The sequence below is a fragment of the Chelonoidis abingdonii genome, chromosome 2 (assembly GCF_003597395.2).
Source record: "Chelonoidis abingdonii isolate Lonesome George chromosome 2, CheloAbing_2.0, whole genome shotgun sequence".
Classification (NCBI taxonomy): domain Eukaryota; kingdom Metazoa; phylum Chordata; order Testudines; family Testudinidae; genus Chelonoidis; species Chelonoidis abingdonii.
The window spans coordinates 254,939,612-254,950,345 of record NC_133770.1 but is presented as its reverse complement, the minus strand read 5'-3'; the positions used below and the strand labels follow the sequence as shown (position 1 = coordinate 254,950,345).

The following is a 10,734-nucleotide window of genomic DNA, read 5'->3' as shown; positions in this document are numbered from 1 at the left end:
AGCTACAACCAATAACATTGGGTAGTGTCTATAGTAGTTTATTTATCTAAATACTTGGGCTTGAGACTCTAGGTGTCACCTTAGAGACCAGAGGTCTGAAATTTAGTATGTGCCAATTTACAGTCTTCAGTATGCATCCTTGTCACTCCCATAAGCAGAGAATGATGGTTTTACAAAAACATTTCTATACGGTGTCAGTCATTTTGTATGGTGACAGTGTTAGATCATGGCTTTTAAAAAAGTGGTTAGAGATATCCTAGTTGTAATGTTAAGCATTACCTTAGAAAAGAGCAGGAGCCAGTGCTTGAACTTAGTAAGGGAAGATGGGAGTGTCTGCTCCCTATCTCCACCAGATAAGAGATCCCATCCAGTCTTCTCTAGTGGTATTGTGAGAAAAATTGTTTACAAGTTTTACAGTTACTTCTCAACAATATTTCCTTTTCAAACAGATTTTTTTTTCAAAAGTACATTAGGTATTCACTATATTGACACTGTCGTAAGAGCACTTACATCAGCACTTTATTATTTTACTGTAAACCAGAATATTCTTAGAAAGTTACATAGCAGTTTAATAGAGAACAGATCTCTGTAAAATCTCTATATTATGGACCTTATGCACTTATGAAAGTGGAGGCATATGCTTGGCAAAAACATTAGTGGATTGTCAAATTAGCAGCTATGCATAAATGAATGCTGTTCTCTCTTTTATCCCAGTACCAAATAATGATGGATCTGGTTTAACTGTTAAGCCAATTTTTTTCTGCTTATAGAAATCTTTTGTTTATTGTAAAGACTGTTTTACTAAGGGCTAAATAAACATTTATACAAATGCCAGTATGACTATGGCAAAATAAATATAATCCTTGTTCAAAATACACACACTTGCTTTGAGACCAAAGATCATCACAAGGAAAGCTTTCTGCTCTGACAACTTAACTTACATTTATACTTTCAAGATAAGTATATTTTGTGTGGTGAAATACTCAGAATAAAAACCGGCGCTCGGGCAAGACATTCTCTTTCCAGAGAGTAAGTGTGCTCTTTCATTTGAGCAAGAGACCACAGGCAAGTCACTGTAAGTTAGTCTCATTTGCTGTCTGTCTGGAAGAAATTCCAGTTGTGGGACAGAGCACTTAAAACAGCAGACCACACTTCTGTCTTTTGAAAAGGGAGAAGTAGTGTAGCGTCAGCATCCTCTACCAGGCAATACAAGCGTGACTTGTATATATGACAAAGAAGAGGCTACTAATGAATTTAGCTGTCAATGAGTTGCTTGTTAGAGTACGCCTATAATTCCATATATGAAAGTTTATATGACTGCATGTTTTACGGGACACCATCCCCACCCCCGCCTCTTTCAACAATTAGTTGATGTTTCTTCTTTTGTCTTGTAGCCAAACATCGTGCAATGCTCAGTGCACCTCCTTTTAAAAACCGTACAAAATTGTCTCCAACCAGCGGGCCTAATGCAAAAAGACTGGCTTCCTTAGTGCACTCGTAAGTATATGGATCAATCTCAATAGGATTACCCTTGCATGTGATTGGCTGATTTGGGTTATGACCTATCCCTTGACCGTGATCCTTTAGAAAGAACAAATTAGGGTGAGAACCTATCAGTACTAAGGCTACGGAGAACTTGAAGATTTTCTTCAATCCAGAGGCACTCTGTAGGACACATTTCATGTCTGGCTTGAAGGAAAGTACATGGTGCTCAGGAAAACTGGTGTAAGCAGAATGCAGATTAGAGTCCACAGCATGTGATTGAGTACACATCATATGATAGACCTTATGGTATTCAGGATAAAGTTTTTTAGGCAGCTGTTTGAAAATTAAACTTGGATCAGTAACCCTTCTACGAAACACATGAATTACAGGGATGTTATTGTTGCAAGCACACAGTACTGCGTCAGCTGCTGAGAGTCCAGCACCCACAATTAAGACAGGGTCTACTTTCCCCTGTAGTTTTCCTTTGCTGATGGCAGCTCCAAAGTCAGACATGGAATGAAACACAAAGGGAAATTCTTCTCCTTCAACCTGTAGTCGGCCAGGAGAATCAAAAGTTCCAGTCGCAAGAGCCACATTCTCAGCAAAGAGGCAGAAGGGCACCTGAGAGCCATCTGTTGTTCTCTGATAACCTCTGACTTCCCAGTTTCTCTTGATCAGTGATGTCTGTACATCTTCCTTTTCCATTTGCAAATGCTGTGCTGAAATATCTTCACTCACTTGGCTTTCATCTTCGTCATCCTGTTCTCGGTAAAGTCTTGAAACAGATGTTATGTAAGCATTGTCTCTGAAGTTCTTCTGGAGGCCCATGACTTTAACATACTGTTTATAATAACAAGCTATTTCCTCTGGCATAACTCGGTCGCTCTTTATACTTCTGAAACAAAAATAAAAGGCTTCCAGTTAACATTTATGCTCCAATGGATGGGTCAAACATCACATTTGAAATATTGAATGTACAGATTCAAATTTAAGCAGGGTTGATTCAGCCCTTCACTCTCAACATAACTACACTGAGTTCAATATGTTTTATTGTATGGAGTTTGAAGACAAGACTGTCAACTGCTCTTTGGATGTCTGAGAGACAAGTGGGTGAGATATCATCTTTTATTAGACTCACTTCTGTTGGTGAGAGAGACAGGCTCTTGAGCTATACAGAGCTCTTCTTCATGTCTAGGAAAGGTACTGAGTGTCACAGCTAAATACAAAGGCTTCTCTACACTGGCACGCTAAACCAGTACTGCTGTGATCAATGCAGCGGCACTGATTTAGCGGGTCTGGTGAAGACACAATAAGTAAATCGCACAGCGCTCTCCCTTTGACTTCAGTACTTCACCTCCCCAACAGGCGGAAGGTAAGTCAGCGGGAGATGCTCCTGCTGACATAGCACGGTGTAGACACCATGTTAGCGCAGTGTAAGCTATGTCATGCAGAGGGATGATTTTTTCTCACCCCAAGGGATGTAACTTACATGAACTTAAGTGGCAATGCAGACCAGTCCCAAGATTGAACAGATAGTTTAGCGTAAGTAGTTAGCACATATTCTAAGGGACTGTTAACACCTCCTTTTTGTCCTATGACTACAGGGAATTAGTGAGTTACATATTGTTGTAAAAAGCCATAAATCCAGTGTCTTTACTGAGACCAGAATTTTTAGTGTGTAGCAAACTTATGAATTTAACCTCCCAGGATCATCTTTTGAAAGTGTTGTACAGGTTTTCTTTGAGGATGCGGGCTGATAGGTCAGACAGAGTCAACAACTTGTGAAATGTGTTCACCTACAGGTGACAGGGTAGTTTTATCATTTTCCTGTGAGAGTTCATTCGAGAGTATAGTGATTGTCTGGTTTCACCCATATAGTGGTTCCTGAGGTATTTACTGCACTGGATGATGTACACCAGCTGTGATATGCATGTGTAGGAACCATGGGTCTTGAAAGGTATGTTGTGGGGGATGTTGATCATTGTAGCTGTGGAAATAGTTCTTCCTCACCCACTTTCTCTCTCTAATATCCTGGGACCGACATGGCTACAACAACACTGCATACAACTTTTGATTTCTGGTTACAAAACAAGTCAAGTTTGAAGAAAATTAGTTCTTTAATTTTAAAGATGGACAGCAACTTGAAATTTTCATGGCTTTTTTTGAGTAATTCAACATTAGTCATTAGATCATCTGAAACAAGAGGACAACAAACTCAGTTCCTAACTTTTAACATTACTGAAATGATTTTCTTCCAACTTGGTATGTTTTGTAGGTCTCACTGAGACTTCAAATCAAATTTGAAGGCTGTGCTATAAAACCATATAAATTCCAGTTTGTTATAGGTTAAGACAATTTATAACAAGATTACATTTTAAAGCCCAAGTACCAGATGTCAGAGCTAGTTAAGCTTTCAACCTAAACTCTGACTTCTTAACCCTAACTGCATTAAGGGTAGTGTTTTTGCATAAAATATATATTGTATAATATATTTTCTACATGTTTATTTAAACTGAGAGATTTTGATTTAACTAAGAACGTAATGGCTCCGACCAAAAGCTGCATTTTCTCTGTGCAGCGTTGAGCCCTCAGTCAGTGCAACATAATCCTGCACTTACTCCACTGGTACAAGTTCTTAAAACTAGAGCACTACAAAAGTGTTAATTTTATCTCCTCAGAGTGTTGCATAAACACTAACCAATCCTTACAACACCTGCAGTAGGTTGGAAGACAAGTATTAGCTCAATTTTATAAGGAAACGGACATTGTTACTCAGTGTGGGGCTATGTAAATCAGTGGCAGAGCTGAGGTTAGAACTCAAGAACTGTGGACTCCTAGGCCTACACTTGCACATCAATCTGTCTCAAATTATTTGGTTTCTAGGACTAACTTCTCCCTCATCCAAGAAAAAGTCTTCAAGTATCTTTATGAAGGCTCTCTTAGGATCCACGTATATCGTTAATTACAAGAAGAAGAAAAAACCCAAACACCTACATTAGTAGAACTTTAAGGTTGCAATCTCACACACACAAAAGTTAGAAATGCCAAAATAAGGTTTCTCGTGCAACCATAATTTGTCCCCTTCTGCATCTGCATGACAGAATCTTTAACTACATTATCTTATTTTTTCCACACAACCACTACCTCACTCAGTATAGAGGATGAATGGTGCTCATTGAATACCAACTGTTCAATATTTCTTTTTAATCCTCCTCATTCTATGTGTGGACCCCACCCTGCTGCTGCTTTTGTTTTAACAATTAGGACCCTACCAAATTCACAGTCCATTTTGGTCAATTTCACAGTCACAGGATTTTTAAAACAGCTGAAATAATTAAATTTACTATTTAAATCTGAAATTTCATAGCGTTATAATTATAGGGGTCCCAACCCAAAAAGGAGTTGTCGGTGGGGGGGTCTCAAAGTTATTGTAGGAGGGGTTGTGGTACTGCTACCCTTACCTCTGTGCTTCTGCAGGCAGTGGCGCTGCCTTCAGAGCTGGGCGAGTGGCGGCTGCTGGCTAGGAGCTCTGAAGGCAGAGCTGCCACCAGCAGCGAGACAGAAGGAAGGATGGCCTGGTATGGTATTGCCACCCTTACTGCTATGCTGCTGCTGGTGGGCCGCTGCCTTCAGAAGTGAGCACCCGGTCATAGGCGTCAACTCTGGGGATGCTCTGGGGCTGAAGCACCCACCGGCAGCCAAGCTCCCCCATCCTTGTCTCCTCCCCCCCCCCCCCCTGCGCCACATCCCTGCTCCTCACGCTCCCTCCCAGCACTTCCTGCTGCCTAACAGCTGCTTGGCAACGCTTACAACTTTCTCGGAGGGAGGGGGAGGAGCGGGGATGCAACACACTGTGGAGGAGGCAGAGAAGAAGTGGGGCGGGGCGGGGACTTGGTGGAATGTGGGCAGGAAGGGGTGGGGTAAGCGGCGGTGGGAGGGCGAGCACCCATGGGGAAGTTGGCACCTATGCGCCCAGTCAACAGCAGCCACTCTCCGGCCACCCAGCAGAAGGATGGCAATGCCATGATGCCCCCTAAAATAACCTTGCAACCCTTCTGAAACTCCCTTTTGGGTCAGGACTCGCCATTTGAGAAACTCTGGTCTCTGCTGTGAAACTGGTATAGTATAAGGTAAAAGCATACAAAAGAGCAGATTTCATGGGGGAAGACCAGATTTCATGATCCATGCTGAGTTTTTCATGGTCATGAATCTGGTAGGGCCCTGTCTATCTTGCAGTGTATTAAGTTCAAGCTCCTTAGCCTCACCTATTAGCCCCCACCAGTGTCTTCGCCCCACCTACATATCTGATCTAATTTCTCTTGGTATCCCCTACCATTCCCTCTTCTGCTTCTCATGAGCTTTTCAACTCTTACTCCTATGTTCAGTTCTTATTGCCACTCTTCTGTGCTCTTTTATGGTGCCTTCTATAAATATAAGTCTCCTTTTCCTCATCACTCTCTTCCTTCAAATCTTTCTTTAAAACCTCTTAAAACAGATTTATCATGATAATTAATAATTCTTACACCTTCTATCTAGGAGCCCAAGCCTGCAAACACAACTGTGCAGTGTTTATTCCCACGAGTAATTCCATTGATTTCATAGTAGTAAGCACTTTAACACAGTAGCACTTGTAGGACTGGTTTATAAGCATAGCATGAATTAAATGTGCTAAAAAGTGCTCTTTAATTAAAAAACAAGGCTGTAGAAAATAAGATAATATTAAAGGTTCATTTTTTAAGGTGGGGATTTTAATCAGCACAACGTAACTACTCCAAATATTATATGTATCACTTAAGCACTGAGATGATTGATGCTCCAGAAACATCTATAAAATACAATCCATTTTTTAAATATGTCATTTATCTCATATTTTATAATGGGCACTAGTAACTAATATATTTGTTTTGAATAACCACTGTCATATCCACTTTAAAATGGCCCTGAAATTCCATTACGTAAACTTCTGAGACAAAGAGAGATTTAAGAGAAAAAGACAAGATTGACTAATTGCATTTTTGGCATAATAGCAGGAGAAAACAAGTGAATGACCACATGCACGTATTAAAACCTTTCAGTCAGAATAACAAGATTAAATACAAAGCAAGTTAACCAATTTGCTTTTTGTACACAAGTTTATAATCAAAAAAATTTTCAGGTGAAACTATAATGACCAGTTTTCACTAGTTAAATAAGTGTACCATTGTCTAAGGCACTCAAGGAACAAGAAGCGCCACTGTAATCGTTAAAACTATTATCTAGCTGTTCTCAATTTTAAAAAAAAATTGTATTTACAGCAGTCACGTTTTCTGCATCTATCACTTTAAGAAACTTAGTGTCTTTACCTGCGTTTACTAGCTGCCCAATCCTTAAACTTCAGTCCTGGTAACTCCATCCAGTCTCCAAAACTGATTGTCAACATAGAATCTTCCATAGTCTATCGAATGGGGGAAAAAAATATCGAACTAAATGGATCAGGTAAATTTTAAAATTATTTTATATGAGTACATTTCTTCTAAATATTGCTAACGTGGTTCCACTGCACTTATTCAGAAATAAAAAGGATGATGATGTGTCAGTATGTGGACTGCAAATAAAAGAAGATTTCATGTTATAATTAGGAAATAAAGTATGCAGTTTGATCACGGAGTGATAAATTTAATGGAGAAAAGCAGAATTACAGATGAAGAAAGTACAACTGTAAAGGAAAATAAAAGCAAGATATTGCAAGCATAGAACTAAAAATAAGAACAGGAAGTGCTGGGAGGCCAATAAAATACGAAATACAAAGTCCTAAATCTTTAGCTAAATAGTGTCTGGTAGCAATCAAGGACAGGTGGAAAACAAAAGGGGGGTGTTACAGAGCACCATTACATTATATCTCATGTTCAAGACTAATGAATAAGACAATTAACAGGCTCAATTCAGTGGATAAGGTCAGAAGTCCCACAGGTAAGGGGAAGTTTGAGACCCTAAGAATGAGGGAAACACGATTACGAACTGTAAACCTCATCCTGCTCCCATCAAAATCAACGATAAAAAAACCCTCGATGATTTCAATGGGTGATGATCAGACTCTGTACAAGATGTACATATAGGGGAAAATATTACAGCAAAAAATCAACAGAAAATAAATGGCCAAGTATAAAAAGGGATCCTCTTACCTAAAAGGGTAGAGCATTAGATGTGTTGAACATGGTAAGATTCAGAAAAAACTGTGGACTGAAATACAAAGGACTAGCAGAGCACCATTTGTCTATCTTGAGTATTGAGGTTGTAAATTCCTTGGGGTACAGCTTGTCTTTTACTGTGTGTTTGTACAATGCATAGCACACTGGGACCCTCAGTATCAGTTAGGGCTTCTAGATGATGCTGTAATACTAAAAAGTAAGAAACCCCTCAGATAAACAGGATGAGATAAAATCAGTTCTAGATGGCAATCTTACAGAATGACATTGGAAGACAGACTCTCTCTTTTGGGTACTCGAGAGAGGTCAGGTTCAGGGCATTACTCTGTTGGAAAAGTGTTTTACCCATATATTTTTATTTGTCCCATTGAAGAAAGTGCATTGCATGGCTCTGGGAAGCAAAATCATCTTTTTAGTGTCTAACCTGCACAATCTTAAATCAGGAAGTGTGAAAGGACTCAACGTGTTTTAGAATGGAGGAACAGTGGAGAAATATATGCAATGAATTTATGAGACAGATGTGACTTGGCCATTATTATGAATAAATATATGGCTACATCGAAACAATGGGGTAGAAACAGCCAGGTTTACAATGTTAGGAAGCGAGAAAGGTGTTGCGAAAATGTTTAAGGATGTCCCTGAAAAAACAAGCACCTTGTCTTCCCTTTTAACAGCACTGCTCTTCCTACAGACACACTATTGCCAAGAGTTACCTTTTGAGATATCTCATTTTGTAAGGCAGTTTTCAATAGTTATTTCCACGTTATATACAAAAATAAGATAATGAAAGTTGAAATTAATTGAAGTGGTGGTTAATGAAAGTGACAAGTGAGTCCACATTTAGTCATAATAATCTGTTGCACTTCTACAGTGCCCTCCATAAAAGCATGAGTACTTTGAGAAACAGATCCCAAATCCCATATAATCAAAGAAGAAATAACATAAGGCACTACCATCATTATTTTAGAGTTTAGATGATCTAATAGTCCTTTCTGGCCTTAGTCTGATCTGTATACCACAGGTCATTAAATATTGAGCTCAATAACTTGGATTATGAGAAGCGTTTCAATCGTCAGGAGACTAAACTATTGTGTGCTACAGGCACAGAACAGGATAGACTGAGGCACCATCAATGCCCTAGGCCTCTGTAACAGCAGGCAATTGATTAGGTGAGATATGTACAGATGATCTCTGCAGGCAATCCATACTCCATGCTGCAGAACAAGATGGAGTATGGATTGCCAGACTGTCAGACCCCTGCCAGTCTGACCTGAGCAAAAATTCTTTTTCAGCCTCAAATCTGGAGATTAGTTTGAGCATGTGAGCAAGACACACCAGCCAACCAGCCAAGAAAGGGGATTCTCTGTACCACCTCAAAGCACTGGTTCACACCATTTGATGTCCTGTCCCAGCTTGAGCCAATCCCTGATGTTTAAGAGGGTGGCAAACAAAAAAAACTAGCCCACCCCAAAAAAACCCAGCCCAGCCCAGAATACTTAATTTGGCTAATTGTTCACCGGCGAGGGGGGAAGAATTCCCTCCTGATTCCTGCAGATGAATGACTGAAGCGAGGACTTGATTATACTCAGTTTTAATACAGAGCGGTAAATATTATGAGCACATTAAGGGCAATGCAGAGCTCCCATTCTCCCAATGGCCCATGAAGGGAGAACGAAGAGGGGGATTCAGACTCCAATACCAGAAGGAACCACCACAACCATCCTGCCAGACCTTCTGCACACTTAGGCCATAGAATTTCTCCCAGAAGATGGATTAAAGCATATATTTTAGAAAGACACCTAATCTTAAAGACTTCAAGCAATCCTGAGTCCATCAGCTTCCCAGTAAACTGTCTTGATAGTCAAACACTCTTATTGCCAGGAAAATGCATCCTATTTCAACACTGAATTTGTCTAATTACAACTTCCAGCCATTAGATCTTTGTTATGCCTTAGTCAGTGGGTTTGAAAAGCCTCCCACATTATTAGATACATTTTCCACACGTCAGTATCTAGACAGAGTGAGATCAGATGAATAGATTGAACACGTTTAACTTTATATCCTAAATCTTGCTTTCTAGTCTCTGGCCCTTATTTTTGTGGCCCTTCTTTGAACTCTTTCCAATATTTCCACATCCTTCTTGAAGGGTGGACATCAGAATTAACCAACGCTGTGCACAGAGGCAAGAACATTTCCCTTTTTCTACTTGATAACCCCCTTTTTATACGTCCAAAGATTACATTAGCCCTTTTCACCAGAGCATTGTACTGAGATCTCATACTGAGGCGGTTATCTACAATGACCTCCTAAATGCTTTTCCAAGTCACTGTTTTCCAAGACACCGTCTCCCACCCTGTAGGCACAGCCTCCATTCTTTGTTCCCAGATGCAGTACCTTGCATTTGACCATATTAAAATATATTTTATTGGATTGTGACCATTTAACCAGGCAATTCAGCTCACTCTGTAACAGTAACCTGTCCTTCTCATTATTTAGTACTCCACTAATCCGTGTGACTTCTGCAAACCTAACTCCCAAAGATTGTATATCATTGTTTAGATCACTGATAAAATATTAGATAGCTCTGAACCAAGAACAGTTCCCTGGAGAACCCTGTTAGAAACAGTCCATCACTGATGACTCCAACAATAACTACATGTTGAGATTTATCAGTGAACCAGTTTGTAATCCATCTAATTTGTGTCCTGTTAGTTTCATATCATGTATATTTTTAAATCAAAATGTCACATGGTATTAAGTCAAATGCCTTGGAAAAATCGTATAATATATCAACACATTTGCCTTTATCAACTAGAACTGTAATCTTGTTTTAAAAAAAAGAGACACAGACAATAGGTTTGTTTGGCAAGATCTACCTTCCATGAAATGATGCTGACTGGCGTGAATTATATTTTTAACTTCAAATTCTCTGTTAACCATTTTAGCTGTGATCACAAGATCACCAGAGGTGGGGAGAGTACTGAATTGATGATTGGTGGTGCGTACACACACACGAACTTTTAAATTTTGCTGACACCAGAACACCATTGCATCCCTAAATTTA

At 39.6% G+C, this 10,734-nt stretch overlaps 1 protein-coding gene across 3 annotated transcripts in view; it reads right to left on the bottom strand.

Moving 5' to 3' along the window:
* Positions 1 to 420: 420 nt before the first annotated feature.
* Positions 421 to 10,734, bottom strand: part of OSGIN2 (oxidative stress induced growth inhibitor family member 2) — a 29,753-nt gene continuing 19,439 nt past the window's right edge. For all 3 annotated transcript variants that reach the window (XM_032795318.2, XM_075063091.1, XM_075063092.1), the window contains 2 exons: positions 6,828 to 6,919; positions 421 to 2,380 (listed from right to left, as the gene is read on the bottom strand). In XM_032795318.2, the coding sequence (XP_032651209.1) occupies positions 1,327 to 2,380; positions 6,828 to 6,919 (1,146 nt within the window). In that variant the 3' untranslated portion in view covers positions 421 to 1,326. The remainder of the gene's footprint in view (positions 2,381 to 6,827; positions 6,920 to 10,734) is intronic.